The 17,119-nt window shown below is 52.4% G+C and overlaps 1 protein-coding gene across 1 annotated transcript; it reads right to left on the bottom strand.

The window, feature by feature from the left end:
• Positions 1-4,625: 4,625 nt before the first annotated feature.
• Il17b (interleukin 17B) lies at positions 4,626-9,127 on the bottom strand. The gene is made up of 3 exons (XM_076855936.2): positions 9,049-9,127; positions 6,769-7,058; positions 4,626-4,857 (listed from the first exon to the last, which is right to left on the bottom strand). The coding sequence occupies exons 1-3, from the start codon at positions 9,067-9,069 to the stop codon at positions 4,626-4,628; spliced, it is 543 nt and encodes a 180-aa protein (XP_076712051.1). The 5' UTR covers positions 9,070-9,127.
• Between the last annotated feature and the right edge of the window lie 7,992 nt (positions 9,128-17,119).

Below are 17,119 nucleotides of genomic sequence, written 5' to 3'. Positions count from 1 at the left end.
TGGGATTATAGGCATGTGCCACCATGCCTGGGTTTTTTGCTTTTTTGAGAAAGTAAAATCTTCTTTATTCTCTTTGGATCAGTGTCTTTCTGTAAAAGGAAGAGAATGTAGGAATGGAGCTCTAGGCACCCTGCAAGCATGGTCCATGGGCCAACCACCACATCTGAATCTCCTGGAGAAGGGAAGGGAACTTGGCAAGGTGTCCCACCCAGACTTGCTAAACCAGGCTTCGGGGAGAAGCCTGGGTGCCCAAAGGAAACATCTCTGCCAAATGATGCTATGTTAATACTGTGGCTTTCCTAACAGAAACAGTCCCCAGAGGTCATCCAGCTAACTTTCCTCTCTTTGCAGAGATGAAGATAAAAGCCCAAAGTGAGAAAGTAACTTGTCATGGTCTCCTTGGACACAGAACAACTCAAATCTGAACTTTGTCCTGTTAATTGAGTTCAACATGGGGCAAAATACCATTCCAGATGAAGTGCCCAAACTGGCTGTGAGGTTGTTTCCACTATGTCAGGGTGGTGGTAATGGCAGTGAAAGAGATGGAGCCTTTAAAGTAAAAGTGGCATTCATTCATTGCTTATTACAGACATCGTGACACCTCACTAAGAAGGCTTTGGTTGAAGTAGTAGAATACTGAACTCAAACTCTGAAGCAATAAAGATGGTATTGGGTATGACTTGAATGGCAGGCACACAGAACTGCTATCCCCAGCCCTGTTACTTCTCTCACAGCCCAAGATGGCTGCTGGCAGCTCCCCAGGTGAAAAGTTCTTTTTCTACAACCACTAAACCCAATTCCAGGCTCTGGGCCAGTTGGACCACCCCTGAACCAATTCCTGTGGCCAGGGGAGTGCCACATGCTGATTAGCTTAGGACCTAGATACGAGACCATTCACTGTGACACAGGAGATAAAATTAAGCTGAATCCGAATGTTTATTATCTGAGTGTTTGGGTGGGAGGGATGGAGAGAGCCACAATGTCAGCCACATGCTGACATCTCAAGTCCAGTGATATGGCATCTTTTTCTTTTGTTTTGGTAACAGAGATTGAACTCAGGGGTACTCAACCATTGGACCACATCCCAGCTGTATTTTGTGTTTTACTTAGAGACAGGGTCTCACTGAGTTGCTTAGCACCTCACTGTTGCTGAGGCTGGCTTTGAACTTGTGATTCTCCTGTCTCAGCCTCCCAAGCCACTGAGATTACAGGCATGCAACCACCGTGCCCAGCTGACATGACATCTTGTGATGGCCTTTACTTGAAAAGAAGATGGCATAAACTGTCATGGTTTAATTGATAACTGGTATCGGGCCAGGGGAAACAAAACATATCCCTAATAATCACCCTTCCCTTGTGTCCCTAGGGAAGTATGTGCACAGACAATACAAATGGGGACAGTTACATGTGATCCTCAGTCCTCAGCTGGGGCTTTGGCTGCCTGCCCAAGCATGACTGCAGTGGAACTGGCTGTCCTTCAGAAACCTCCTTCACCTGAGAGGCAGGACCAGACAGTTCAGAACCTAAGTCAGCCAAAATACCCACGCTGCCTGCTTCCCCAAGACCAGGCCTGAAAGTTGGATTCCCTGTCTCCCTTCCTTGCATACAAGGAAGAAAAGACAGATTCCAGACAGGGGAACAAGAACCAACAACAAGTCTTTGTCCCAGGGCACCCCACCATCAGCAGCAGCCTTCTCATACCAGAATAGAAGCCCCCAAAGGCCCACAGACTCCTAGGGAAAAAACAGAGCATTTGTAGAGAGCCCTACAACCACCCTCATCCTCAGTAGTCTCTGGTGTGTGTAGTGTACTTTGCATTTAAAACCCTTCATATGAACTCCCCCTCCTAGAGCTGGTGACCTAAGCAACATTTCAGCACTCTGTGGGAAGCAAGGGACCACTGTACTGTGTGAAGGGTAGAGTTTGGGGGGGTGCAAGTAGAGAGATAAGGGACACCTTTGTGTTCCAACCATCACCAATCATCACCAAAAAGCGTTTGAGGGAGCTAGCGGCAGATCTTGGGCTCCCCCTGGAGGCCTCTATGCGTTAATTCTCCAAGTGCTGCACCCCTATTGTGCTCTGGGCACTGTGGAGTTGGGGTGCATGTTAGAGGTGCAACATTGAACAGGCAAGTGAATTGCCCACCTCATGGAGCAGAAGTTTCTCACTAGCAAGTGGAGAAACAGGAAGCACATTTTAGACTCAGTCCAATGAAGGTTCCCGAGTGCCTGGTGGATCTAGTTCTCTGAGTTCCCTACTGCTGCCTTTAAACCAGGAAATGGTTTTAAAGCTCATGATGCCGGGCTTCTAAGTTGCAGAATGGGGGGGAAAAAAAACCTGGAAATCCCTAAATCCCATCCATTCATTCACAGATGAGGAACCAGAAGCCCCCAAACATGTAAAGGTTATCATCCATGTATAACGGGCATTTTTGAGCATCTCCATATTTCTGATGCTCTAGTGGAGGATAGGTCCTCACCAGGAAAAAGGGACTTCCCTCCCAAATCCCTATATCCCTAGGCTACCTTGGTCTCCCAGGACTAAAGAGCAACCCTGCTGAAGCTCAGCTCTTCCCACACCCTCACCCTACCCCCAAAAAGGCCTTGGAAGCTTGTTGCTTTCATGTGGGGCTGAAGTCTTAAGACCTGGAATACACAGGACTGGGAGTCGGGCATAGGACCAGGGATGAAGCCCAGTAATAGAGCAATGCTTTAGCATGCGTGAGGCCCTGGGTTTGAACACTAGTAGGAAGGAGGAGGAGGAGGAGGAGGAGGAGGAGGAGGAGGAGGAGGAGGAGGAGGAGGAAAGAAAAGAAAAAAAAAAAAAGAGCCATTTATGGGGGCCTTAGAGTCAAGCAACCCCAAGGAAGGAGACAAGTCTGCTGAAGGGATTGGCTCAGCTGGCACATGAAATCTATTTTCCATGTGTCTGGAACCAGGCCTAAGCTTCCTGGAGTAATTTTAACCAGTATCCACTCTAGAACAATACCAAAAAAGGTAAGTTACTTACCACCCCAGACAGACACATACCTAACCATTTGGTTTTTCATGAGTTAGACCCTTGAAAACACTCAGCACTGGGACTACTTTAAGCAGTAAAGTTAGGAAGCCAAGGACAGGATTCCTACAGAGGCTGTTGGTCTTTACACTGAAGTTAATTCTAAAGTGCTAACTCTTCTTACCCTCAGAAAATAGCTCAAGCCCCTCAGCTGTCTTGGAGGGAGAGTATTTTTAGACCCTTGGACAGCTGAGTTGGGATTTGCTGCAGGGGTTAGAGGGCCAGGGGGAGGATTGAATTGCCAGGGGCTAAAGGGGGAAACGTGGGGTTAGCTGGAGGGGCAAGAGCCAGCATGGGCAAGGAGAGCCATGCCGCCTTTTTTGATCAGTAAAGTGTCTTGATAAAAGCCAGGGGTTCCCAAAGTGTGGTCCCGGACCAGAGGCAGCAGCAGCACCTGGAAACCACTATACAAAAAAAAAAAAAAAAAAGAAACCATTGCATAAAAATGAAAAATATCCAGTCCCCACCTAAATCAGGACCTCTAGGTGTGGAGCCCAACAGTCTGCTTCAACAGACTTCCAGGGGATTCTGAGACTTGTGAAAGTTTGAGAACCAGCAAACTGTCTAACCGAATGTGATGTGGACAGAACTGGGTGAAAGAATGACGCACATTGACTCCGCCCCACTCCTGACAGTTTCTTCAAAAGCCAGGGATCCCAGCCCAGACAACAGTATAGACACACATGAAAATTTTAAGGGGTCACTGGCCCATGTTGAAAATGCCTGAAGGCCCTTTGGGGGCCCTAAGTCTGATCTGCAGAGAAATCTCAGAACTGAGAGATAGCTGATGAATCATCTACTATAACCAGGCAAGGACTGACCTCCCAACCTCCTTGAGAGGCTCAGCCCTAGCTTGACGCTTCCAGGGTGCAGAGCTCACCACTTCAAAATAGTCATTTTTCAGGATCCTGAGTGACTTGGATGGAATCAGCTATTAATTCCCATATGGGTTTATATCTACCAAGTTTCAATAATATGGGTGGAATACAGGCTTATAATCCTGAAAGGAGCATGTTACTGTCCTAAGTGATAGAGATGAAGGCAGTTTTGTTGTTGTTGTTTTGTGTTTTGTTGTGAATTTTTTTGTTTTGTTTTGTTTTGTTTTTAATACTGGTGACTGAACCCAAGGAACACTTTACCACTAAGCTTTATCCCCAGTCCTCAATTTTTTTTTTTTTTTTTTTTTTTTTTTTTTTTTTTTTTTTGGAGACAGGGTCTGGCTAAGTTGCTTAGACCTTGCTGAATTGCTGAGGCTGGCTGGTACTTGGGATCCTCCTGCCTCAGCCTGAGATTACAGGCAAGTGCCTCCAGGTCCTGCTTGAATGAAGTGTTTAATAGCCTATCTCAGAGATAAAGGAGTCAGAGTGACGGAAAATCCTCCTTTATACTGAACGGAAGTGGGCCTCCGGGGATGGCCAAGCTCCATCCCACTTTGGGCTTCAGAGCCGAAAGCAGCAAACCCAAAGTCTTGCTTTACAGAGGACAGCATTTACTCTTCATCAGCCTTGCAGTCGCGAGGTGCAGGAAGGCGGTCTTCCACGGCCGTCCTGCCTTCGGATGCCGAAGGTTCAGAAGATGCAGGTGCAGCCTACGGCTATGGTCTCCATGACCGCGCGCTGGCGACAGGGCCCGGTTCGCGGCGGTGGCGGGCAGAGGCGCCGGCGCACGGGCACTTGGCTGAACACCGGCACGCTCACCATGCTGCGGTCCTCCTGCATGGTGAAGGGGTTCACGCAGCCCAGACACAGGCAACGGGCCTCGGGCAGGTCCGCGGGGATGCGGTTGGGGTCGTGGTTGATGCTGCGGGAGCGAGCAGGCAGAGCTCAAGGTGAAGGTGCGGTCACAAGTGAGCAAACGACGTCCCTCCCCAAGCCCCGACCTTCGCTTTTGGTTGTTGCTGCTTTTTGTTTGTTTAGCTAGTAAGGATTGAACCCAGGGTGCTTTGCCACTGAGCTATATCCCCAGCCCTTTATTTTATTTTTAATTTTGAAACAAAGACTTGCCAAATTGCTGAACGTGCAATCTTCCTGTCTCAGCCTCCAGTCACTGAAATTAAAAGCTGCCGCAGAGCCTGCCTGGCCCTAACCAAAGTTTTGATTCTACAGCAAGACTGTGCTGCACTGGAAGGAAGGGTGATAATCAACTCATGTTTTTGGTGAGGAAAATGGAGATGCAGCAGGAAGGAAGGCAAGCCTGGGTCCTAGAAGCTATCCAGGTCAAGGTCACCCAGCAAGATGCCCATCCCTGTACTATAGTGTGCTGTGAGTACAACAGAGGGGCCTAAGAGCCCTCCTCTGCTTCCCCACCCTATTTTTATATTTGGGAGGAACTTACAGAAATAAAATGGGAACACATTAATGTGACTCTGCGGCAGAAGAGAAGTCAGGACAGCTGAGTACACTTTAGGCTCCGTCTCCACTCATTTAACACATTTTACAAATCCACCATGTGAGCAATTCTGTCCTGAGCTTTTAAAATATTTTTTGAATAAAACAGATGAGCCCCTACCTGGTGCTCTCATGGAACCTAGAGGAACTTGCTGGAACTTTCCTCTGTACCTTAGTTGCTGCCTTCGCTAAGCGGGGATGGGGGGATGGGTGAACTAGACCTATGAACATTCGGCACCAGCATCACCTTATTATGCTTGGGACATTGTTAGAAACACGGAACCTCTTGAACCAGAGCCTGCATTTCTACAAGCTCCCTGATTGGTTCATGGGCCCAGTAAATTGAGGGAAGCCACCAGGCTCTGCAGGATCCTTACGACCTGCCCAATAGTCCCATTCCAGGATTGCACTGTCCAATACTGTAGACAGTAGCCACAGTACATTGGCTATAATGTATTGCACTGTCCAATACTGTAGCCACTGGCCACAGTACAATGTATGGCCAACATACATTGACATTAATCAGAATCAGTTCTTCAATCTCATTGGCCACATTTCAATTGTTCAGTAGCCACCTGAGGTCAGTGGCTACCATATGAGATTTTTTTTTACCATCACTGAAGTCCAGAGTGCTATCCTGGGGTCTCAGGAGATAAGCCGTGTGACTGAAGGGAGGACTCTTGAGAACCAGCTTATTTCTTTATTTTCACTCAATACCTTTACGTGGTCCTTTCCATGTGCAGGCTCTGAGCTGGGAAGTGAAGCTCTAACCACGGTAAGAACCCAGGGCAGCAGGGTGGATTCCCGAGTCAAATCCTGGCTGTGAGTCCTACTCTATGTAGATAAATATACAGTACCGTGTTCTGGGCCTGAGTCCCGGACACTGCGACAAGCTGGGGCATGGAAGCCCTTAGGTGATCCTGGTTCAGGCATTAGGGAGGTCCCCGTTTGGCATGAGAGGTAGGCATGAGCCCAGCCACCAACACAGCCACTGACAGTTGTGCACCAGGCACTATGCTGCTGGACAAAGTGACACTTGGGGAAGGCCTTGCAGGCACTTCAGCTGGGACAGTAAGGGCAGTGCTCTGCATGGATATAACAAGCCTGCAAAGTGGGTGCTACAATCATCTCTGCTACAGTTGGGGAAACTGAGTCCCGAAAAGACTAGAACTGGGCCAAAGCCTCACAGCGGGTGAGGGGCAGAGCCAGATTCAAACCCAGACTGCCGACTTCTGAACCCAAAGTTCTGACCGTTTCAATGACTGGGGTTGGCAAAGGCCCCTACCCTCCAATAGAAATCTGGCCTGATGCTGCCACCACCTACCTGTAGCCCCAGGGAGACAGGCTCCTCTTGTTGGACAGCCACAGCTGCAGGTCCACCTCGCACTTCCTCTTGGCCGGCTCCGAGCTGTTTCTGAGCTGGGCCACCATCTCTCCGAGGTTCCTCTCGTACTCCTCCATACGAGCATAGGGCTTCACCCGGGACACCAGGTCAAGTGGAATCTGGTGGGGCCCAGGCGCCAGGGTCCCAGGCCGCCCTTGCCCCTTCCTCTTGCCTTTGGGGTTCCTAGGCTGGCCCAGCCCCAGAAAGATGGAGATGACCAGAAGGAGCAGCTGGGGAGGAAAGCCACTGGTCAACATTGGGAGCACCATGTCTCTCTCTGGGGCAAGACTCAGGGCCCAGGGAGCGGAGATGAAAGAAGAAAGGCTTCTGCAATGGGCCCCTTCACCTACCATGCCCTGGCCTGGTCCCATGTTTGCGGGTGCTTGCTGTGCACCCCACTCCATGATGGGCATCAGTCACACCTCCCCCCATCTTGAAGTCCTAAAAATAGGGCACCTTGGGAAAAATCTTCCCACCCATCCATTCTATCTGCAGCACTGTCCCGGCTTCCAGGACAGCTCCACAGCCCCCAGCTGGGCTTCCCAAACCCCCTCTGGTTCTTCCAACCCATTCTCCACATGTAGCCAAGGACAAATGCAAACTTAATAATGTCACCTCCCACTAGCACCATTCCCATTGCCCTTAGGAACTCCCAGACCCCTTCCTCTCATATTCCTGCTCCAGCCCCAGTCTTTCATCTCTTGTTCTGGCCTTGTTTCCTCCTGCCACAGGCACTTTGCACAGGCCTCTGTCTACAGAGTTCTGCCTCTTCCCTTCACCTTCTAAACTCCTTTGCACCCCCACATGTGGGACCTAGTGTCACCTCCTCAGGGATGCCTCTGGACTTCCTTGGCTCTCATAATCCATGAGTCACTTGCATGACTGTCATCTTACAATTGTATGTGTGACATTTTTATATGTTGGGCCTCCACTGAGCACAGACTCTCCCAGGCACTAGGTGAGTCTGGTCCTTTGCCTCTGTGGTGCTAGGAACTTAGGTATGAGTGAATGGATGACACCACAACCCCTGCCCTGGGTGACAGTCCTGGAGGGAAGACAATGCTAGTGTCAAGTGGAGGAACCAGCCTGTGCAGAGGTGGCTGGAGAAAAGCAGGGCTCCTCTCAGCTTGTGCCGGAGCAGCAGGCCCACCAAGCTTTCCTGGGCAGGGGACTCAGGGGAGGCTTGTGACATGGGCAGAGGGAGGGGAGCACGAGAGAGGTCTGAGCTGGTTAAGAGCTTTGCTGAAAGGAAACAGGCTGGAGAAGAGTGGGTGGGAGGAAGGGGGCACGGGTGAACTGGGGGAGATGCGCCAGTCCCAGGCTAGGGCTCCCGAGGGCCTCTTCTCAAGGACCCCTGTGTGACCGGCCCTGCCCTGCCCCACTCATGACCACCCTGGCCTTCCGCTGCCCGCTTTCCCTCCCCAGGACCAGCACATCAGGAAAGCCTGTCTCACGTGGAAGAACCAGGCTCCCCTGGAGGCCAGGGAGAAACAGGCCCTGGGAACCTGGGCAGGGTGCAGAGCTTCCAGAATAGACTGACTTCTAGGGAGTCTCGGCCCTGAATCTAGCCAGGCCCCACACATTCCCTGCAGCCCTCCCCAGGCCCACAGGACCCAGGCCAGATTCGCCCAGGCTACCCAACAAGGCTTGACCCTGGGGAACAAGTCTCAGCACAGGCCCTCTTCGGGGACCCACTCCCTGGCACAAAAATCTGCAAAAGAGGTTCAAGTCACTGCGTTCTTCTTTTTGGTTCTAGATTCTAGAGCAGAAAAATGTCTCTCTCATCTGAGCTCCTCGCGTGGCATTCTTAACTCTGGCTGTCCACCCAGAGAAACCCAGAGGAGACCCAAGGTCCCCCTCCCTCACTTTCCAGATGGGAAACAGAAACAGAAGGACTTGCCCAAGGTCACACAGCTCCCCTGGATCCCAGGCCTGGAAAAAACCCCAGTGACTGAGTTTGCCAGGATCTCCCCAGATGCCCCTGCCTGAAAGAGCGTCAGTGTGGAGGGGCCAAACCCTAAGCAGGAGTCGGAGTGGCCAGCCATGCCTGCAGACTCTGAGACCAGCTCTGTTTCTCTCTCGTCCTGGAGGGGAGGACAGAGGGAGAGCTCACCTCCACAGAGTCCAAGCCAAACACAGGCAGTCATTAATCAATAGGAAAGAAATACTAAAGCACTCAGGCCCTGTGGGGTGGGGGTGGGGCTGGGGAGCGCCACGTACCAGGTTGTGTGGCCAGTCCATCCCGGGCCGTCGGCGGCCTGCAGCTGCTGCCCGCCTGGAACCCCAGATGCCGCTGTGGAGAGAATGGCAGCAACAGGACGGAGCGCAGCAATTATAGCTCTACAGGGGGCTGCTGGGGGAGTGGGTGGGTGGGCTCATCATCAGCTGGAGCCTTGGGCCCCCAGCTGGCTGGGTCTAGCGCAGGGCAGGCGGTGAGGTGTGTGGGGGCAGGCCAGGCACTGGGCTGAGGTGCCCAGGGGCTGTTGACCGAGGGACAATGCCCTGTGTGTCTGGCGGGGCTCTGGCTGGTGGCACCTCCGCCTGTGGCCTGCGGCTGGCCGCCCGGCCAGCACCCACAAGGCCAGCTAAGACAATCAGCTTCGTTTGCTTTGGGGATGGCAAGGGGGTGAGGGTGGAGGAGGGATGGGCTGCCGGTTGGTCAAGAGAGCAAATGTTCTCAGAGAGAGTGCTGGCCCTACCTCCCCGGGAAACCGCCCAGGCTCTCAGCCTCTGCCAGCCTCGGCTGCTGGGGAAACTGAGGCCTACTTGAAGAAGGGATCTGCCCAGTGTCACACGGTGAGTTGGAGGGAATAAGCTGGGTTTGTGCCTGGTTCTGGTCTGGAACTCTATCCCTCACTCCACGCTATTTGGGGATGTTTTCTGCACAACTCCAGCCTGCTGTGAATGTGTCTCTGAGCCTGGGTGCTTTGCTCAGGCCGGTGGCAGATCCACGAGGATTTTATGGTCGATCAACTGACCTTCCTAATGCAGCACTCCCCTCACATGTGCAACGTCTCCACTCCTGGGCCTTCCCTGTGTGGCTGCTTGGGAGGCCCCTTCTCTCTCAACCTTTTCTGTAAAATGGGAATTATGCCCAGGAAGAGACAGTGACCTGGAGATTCCTCCCTGATATCATTCTGAGCCTCAGTTCCCATATCTCTGAAATGGGAATAATCATAGCATCCAGCCCTTGAGGCTTCCAGAAGGAATAAATGAAATGATCCATGTTAAATAGCTAGCACAGAGCCTGGCACATAATAAGTGCTCAATAAAAATATTTTAAAAAAATTTATTAGTTGTAGATGGACACAGTACCTTTATTTTCTTTGTTTTTATTTTTATGTGGTGCCAGGGATCGAACCCAGTGCCTCACGCATGTTAGGCAAACGCTCTACCACTGAGCCACAACCTGGGCCCCTCAATAAAAATTTTATTATAAAGTGATTTTATATCTACGATTATAAACATTACCTCTTCTGATTAGCATTAGAGCTGACATGGTTTTTATTACTTGACCAACAGCCTTCTGTCCCTCAGGCCCACCCTCTTGGCTGAGAGAGCTAAAGCCCTTCCAGACTCAGGCCACAATTTCATGAGCTCAGGTGACCCCAGAGTCCCCAGGTCCTGGACTCACATACCAAGGTCTCTCACCTGGAAGGAATGGGCCAGCTGAATGTGAGCGAGCAAGTGAACCCACACAGAGAGGCGTGGGGGGCGGTGAAGAGCAGGGGAGGGCTGCCGGGACAGACCGCCAGCACTGCCCTGTCTTGCTGAGGACTCATCTTGGCCATTTACAGGAATTGGCAAGGGGAAGAAGGCAGGGCGAGAAGCGCTCCTGAATGTCACAAGATTAATCCGTCCAGGGCAGGTTTCCACAGCATAACTGAGAAGCTGGCTGGGGCTCGAGCCCTTCGAGAGATACCACCATATTTGGTCAAATACTAGACAGGGCTCTGTTCTGCCGCTGGAAACTCCAGAGGGAGGGGGATTCTGAAAGCATCTCCTTGGGCCACAAGGGCCACCCACCCCCAGCCCTGGCTGTCCCAACCCCTCTGCCACTGTCCTTTGGGCAAGTGAAAGGAATAGGCTGAGGAGACCAATAGCATCCTAGTTGTATTCTTTACTACCCTTCTCAGGGCCCCCGGGAGCACGCAGCTCCGAGACCCCTCCCGTGTCCACGTAAGGGTAGGGAAATTGAAAGATGGGGGTTCCTCTGCGGTTCATGACCCCTGAAGCCCCCCATCTCCTTACCTGCTGGCATACACAGCCCTTACTTCTGCCTTCCAAAGCCAGGACCCAGCAGCCTCCCCAGCACCCAGCTGCAGTGTTAATGTTCATAGATTCCAGGGTCGCAGCCCCGGAGAGTCTGACGTAGGAGACCCAGGAATCTGCACTTCACCATGAGCCTGGTCTGGGAGCTCCAGGCATCCTCACCCTTCATCCAGCCCCTGCTGCCCACTTCACTACAAGTGGGAAGGCCTTGCCCAGGATCACACGGTGAGCTGTGCACAGCTGGGTGCAGACTCGTCTGCTTGTTTTATTCACTGTTCCCCCCTCTCAAGTTTATATCAAAGCCCTGGGCCAGACTTGCTGGTCTAGAGGGGGCCAGTCCTTCGGGGGGCACAGACCCCTCATCATGGGTTCCCAGACAGGTGCCCAGGACTATCGTTGGACTTCCCAGTCCTGAGCCATCGCAGGCCAGAGAAGAGCCTTCCTTCAGCCTTGGCTTTGAGAAACCACTGAAGGATCATCTTCCCTTAGAGAGGTCCTGAGTGTGAACATTGGCAGGTCATGGGACCCAGCCCCCGAGGCCAATACCAGGCCTCACATGGGAGGCTAGGCTCCTTGCTCTTGAGGCACAGGAGGTGGACAGCACCTGCCAGGGAAGAACCGTGGTGAATGGGTGGGCAGTGGGTGTTCCTGAGAGACTGTTTTGCTGGAAACCTCACCAAGAGCAGTGCAGCACTCACCACCAGGTGGCGCCACCAGAAAGCCAGACAGCCCCAAAGAGCGCTGCAAACCCGGCAAATCCTGGTGGGACTTTCAAGCCAGCCACCCCTTCCCTCTGGCCTGGAGTGGGCCCTGGAGCTGAAAATGAGATGAGCTAGAGGGTAGGGGCCCTGTGCCTGTCCCTGGATTCCGAGGGGTCCTTTGCAGATGAGGACCAGCTCCCACGTCAGAGCAGGAAGGACCCGGTGAGCCAGGGTGCTTGCTGAGTGAGTAATCCTCTTTACTTTGAGCACCTACTATGTGCTAGGCGCTCCGTATTTGGCACTTGCACACTGTGATCTCCAGAAAATAACAACTAGCAATGATAACCATTGCTGCTTAACATCCATCTACTGGCTGCCCGGCCAGAGCTGACTCACGTGTGTTCTCTCTTTAAATCCTCCCCATGGCTCTGTCAGGGGACAGGTCCTAGTTCATCCCACAGTTATGATTTGGGTTGGAAACTGAGTTTCAGAAGCTTACTTAATTACTTGCCCAAAAAGTTCCAGAATATGCAAGGCAAGTTTGACCCTGCACATGTCATTCCCTGCCGTGTGCACTGCCGCCAGAAAGCAGGATGTCCCACTAGTTCACTGGCCCTTGAGGATGACCAACCTCACACCAACATCCTTCATCACCCTTGGCCTCACCAAGCCCAAGGCCAAGTTAGAGTCCTGGGGAGTGGAGGGGAGTCTGACAGCTCCCAGATTGTGGACGCCACAGCCACAGCCTTTCTGGCATGTGGAAAGGACTCACTAAATACTTGGTACATTCAATCAAACCAGCTCTAATACCAGAGGATGATGCTGGGATGATGGGGGGCGGGGTGGCCAGAGTAGTGGAAGCTCAGAGGAGAAGGTGCAGCCCTGGTGGAGGTGTGGAGGCGCTCAGCATCCTCAGGTTAACAGACCTGAGTCTCAGTACTGTTCCTACTTCCTTCACAGCTTTGTGACCTTGGGAAAGTTACTCCACTTCTCTCTTCTGCTCAGTGGAATTAATAACAGCAGGGTTCTTGGGGCTGGGGATGTAGCTCAGTGGTAGAGCACCTGCCTAACGTATGTGAGATTCAATCCCCAGCACCACCAAAAAAAAAAAAAAAAAATGCAAATGCAAATAATCACAACTTGTTTCTCAATTGATTATTGCAAAGGTCCAATGAGTTGATGCATGTTCAAGTACCTGGCAAAAGTGAGTGCCCACTTCAATGGTGGCCTTGTCAGTGGCCTTTGAGGATGCTTCTGAAGGGTAAGATGCATCCTAGGTAGGAAGGGCATTATGAGATAAGTATGGAGGAGGCTAAGTGGAAGAATGCAGAGACCTCTATTTGGTGGGCCCACCCTGGAGCTCAGCTAGGCTAGGAGGACCTGAGGGTGTGGGTGTAAACTTTGCCCAGTGGACCCAGTAAGGTTGGGGAGGCAGAAGCCAACTAGCAGACGCATTTTGCTGGCTGTGGTCAGGAAGGCGCATCCCCCAGGAGGTCCTGGCTCCTCTGCCCTGCCGCCCACCCTCCCTCCCTGGTAGAAGTCCTTCTTCCAGGCCCATATTTGCACAAATGCCTGCCTCACTGCTCACTCGAGAGCCCCAGCCAAGAGGGGCTATTTTAAGCTCCCTGGACGGGAACACTGTTGGTGGGAACAGTCCCAGCCAGCAAGCTCCCAGTTCTCAAAAAAGGGAAAGGCCTGGGTGAATGGGCGGCCCCTGAGATGTGCCGAGGGGCTGCCACAGCGGTGGGATCCTGTGGCAGGGCCAGGAGCAGGGGGAAGTCAAGAAGCGGGGGCTGGAGCGGGGCTCTCTGGTGATGGTGCTGAGACCACCCTTCTGCCCATATCCCGCCGCGAAGACACCAAGTGCTTGGGGTTGCAGACTGACCCAACACCGGACCAAGTGCCCCATTAACACTCCTCACCACAGCTGTCAGCCCCTCCTCTCACTGGGTGGGTCTGGGCCTAAATGGGGTAGGAGGCCCCACTTTCCATCAGAAGGACAAAAAGGGACCACAGACCACCAGAGGCAGGAGATGCCTCGTGCAGCCCACCCAGGGCAGGAATCCCTCTGAAAGGTCTTTGCTGGGTACCTCCCTTCAGGCTGGGGAGATCAGTTCTCTCCAGAACACGCATTTCATTTCTACATAAAGGTACTTAATGTTTGACCAGTTCAGGCTGTTTTTATTATAATTTGGCTTGGTTTTACGTGTGCCTTCTGTTTGTGGTGTGGTACTCGGGTGGGCATAGGTGCTATTTTTGTTCTTTGATTTTGTGAAGAGCCAGTTTAGACTAATATTTAAAGGACAGCCTTCGACCAGAGTCGCCTGCACCCCAGCCCTGCCACATAGCAGCTGGGTCACCTCGAACAAGTGACCTAATCTCCCTGAGTCTAGGCCTCAAAGGATGACGTAGCAAGACCATGCTAATTGCCTGGCACAGAGTGGCACTCAGTGAATGACTCTACTCTTATTTAGTTGTTTTATTGTTCTTAGTTCTGCCCAATCAAGTGGCAGAGAACAATTCTTGTCAGTTCAATTCTAGAACCTTCTAGCTGCCAGAGCCACCCAGGAATGCAATGGACTGCCCTGGGAAGCGTGAGCTCCCATCGGCCCACGCACGCACGTGTTTCAGCAAAGGCCGGAAGACCAGTCGGGAGCTCTGTGAGGGCTGTGCAGGTCAGGGAAGGGGTTGGGCTCCTTGAGCTTTAAAAGTTCCCTTCCAGCATTGAGATCTAGGTCCAGATCGGTCCATGACCCCAGGCCCCATGGACGCCTGTCCGGCCTGGCTTCACTTGCCCAAACCTGGGGCAGGAAGAAGCCGGAGGGAGCTGCTGGGAGACATGGAATAAACAGCCTGTCCCCAGGGCAGCTGAGGCGCCGGGCCCCCTGCCCACCAGCACCTCCCCCCCTTGGTCCCAGGGGATGTTTATACTCCGGTCAGAGTTTACAGGACGTCTGGATTTACAAGATCCAGAATCCTGACTCCCCCCCACCCCACAGCTGTCAGCCCCTCCTCTCGCTGGGTGGGTCTGTGCCTAATTGGGGTAGGAGGCCCCACTTTCCATCAGAAGGACAGAAAGGGACAGGCAGCATAAGATGTGTTCTCTTCAGACCCCAGAGCCCAGATCCTGGTGGAGGAACGAGCCTGGGTTGGGGCCCCTGGCCGCTGTCAAGAGAGGAGTCTGGGGCCAGGCAAGGTGGGGCAGCCAGCACCAGCTTCTGAAGCCTGGGTCCCCAGGCCTGTGCCCTGAACGCGGCACTGAAGCTGGTGGTGCTTGTCAAGTCGGCCTTGCGCGCTGGCTTCTGTTACAGGCTCAGCTGGGGCTGTTTTTCCTGCTGTTGGTTGTGAATTTGTGGAGGGCATCTTGAACACGTGTGCTTTGTTTGGCTATTGTTCTGAAGGGCCATGGAGAGAGAGCTGCTTACAGGCTGCTAATGTGTCGTATTCTCAGATGTACGTCTCGGCACCTGGCCTGGGAGCCTGGGACCCGCATGACCAGGGCAGCACTTGCTGAAGGACATTGGGAGGGATACTCACAACCCACCACTTGGGGGATGGGCAACAGCTCTGAGACACATTTTATCACCTTTGAGCAAGGAGCTTTGATAGCTGTAGCCAAGGGCTCTGTCCCCATTCTCCTGACCCCAGAAAACACCTAAGCCTTCAAAGCTTCACAACTCCCTACCCTGGCCTCCTGGCAGAAGCCCATCTCTGTGGCCTGGACCTGGGAGGACACAGTGCTGAACAGCAGCCCCGGATGGTGGTTAAATGCCTAGTGTGTTCCTTCAGTGACTGTGAGCCATGACCTTCAGGGCCATGAAGTACCTCTGAAAGCTCTTGAAGTCATCCATTCACTTCCTTTAACAAATATACATTGAGCACCTGCTTGTAGCTATGCTGTTCTAGGCACTGGGGAGGCAAGTTCCTGAGCTTGCGTCCTAGTGAAGGATGGGGGTATGACAATAGTGATCATCTCAGGACCAACCTACAGCTCTGGAACTCTTCCTCTCAGTCCTCTGCACCTTCTGCATCTGTGGGAACGGCTACTTCTTCTGGGAAGCCCATGACCTTGGCCCTCGGGGCATGTGGAGGAAGGTACAATGTCTGCAGAATATGAAATCTTGCCAAATTTCCATTGGAAGGTCAGTTCTCATAAATATTGCCAGGAAAGAGGAAGAAACGGCTAGTGGGGAATCCGACCACTTCCAAAGTCCAGTTCCCAGGAAAGAAGCCTCGAGAACTGCTCCAGCGTTAGAAGGCAGCTTCAGGGCTTCCACGTGGAGACAGAAAAGGTCACGCCAATGGCTCAGGCAGAAACTGATGACAGTCACCTGCTGAGAAGAGTGATACTCCTCACACATGCGGAGCATTCTACAGTTTAGGAAACGCCTTTGCTCTCTTAATTTACTCCATGTATCAACCGTATGAATATAAAAATATTACAGAAAAGCAAAGAGGCCCTGTGGAGGGGAATAATCTGCCCAAGGAACAAAGTTTGGGATGAAAAGCTGGGCCCCCAGGTCACTTTTGGCCACCAGCTGCCCTGAGCTCTGCCCCAGCTTGGGGAAGGTTAATGAGCACTGTAAAGGGCAGTGGTTAGAGCCGGGTTGGTGTGGTCAGAGTGGTTAGGACCAAAGGCCAATCAAATCATCGCAGCCATGGCCGCTGGGCTCTCCGCACAAAGCTACTCCGGAGGGAATGTGTCTGGTGGGAGGGCTTCGTGCCAGAGGGACACGCTTTCTGAGTTGGCTCTGGAGAGAATGCTGGGGTCAGGCTGACCTTGATCTCCCTCTCCTGGTGAATGTGAACTTGGAAAAAAATGAGAATTGTTTGGCCCTCAGTCTAGATCACACAGCTGTGTTCAAAACTTTTGTCTTCCATACTGGGATTCCCTTGTACTGCGTCCCACTATCCCAACCCCAGAGCTGGCTTTCCAAAATCACCTACGACCCTTCTCAGTTCCTGGACCACTTCTCTCACTCTCAAGCTCCTCGGGACCACCAGGGGTATTTTGCTGGCTTGTGAATGAGATTTCTATTAAATACTGCTGGGGTTTTTAGTGACTGTTTTAAATGTCCCTGCTTCTTCCTTTTGCTGGTGGCAAATTGGCTCTCTGAGAATAGACAGAGCAAAGCTGCTCCCTCTGCCCATGGCAAACAATGTCAAAACAGACCAAGTTGTGCCGCAGCAACAAGCAACCCCCAAATTTAGGAGGCTCAGCCCAGCGAGGTGTCCTTACCACCCATGCCACATGTCCTGTGCGGGCTGGCAGGTCATGTGCTGCCCTCAGAATCTTGCAGGGCCACAGAGATGGAAGA

The sequence above is a fragment of the Callospermophilus lateralis genome, chromosome 5 (assembly GCF_048772815.1).
Source record: "Callospermophilus lateralis isolate mCalLat2 chromosome 5, mCalLat2.hap1, whole genome shotgun sequence".
In the NCBI taxonomy this organism is placed as follows: Eukaryota; Metazoa; Chordata; class Mammalia; order Rodentia; family Sciuridae; genus Callospermophilus; species Callospermophilus lateralis.
This window is presented reverse-complemented; position numbering and strand designations above follow the sequence as displayed.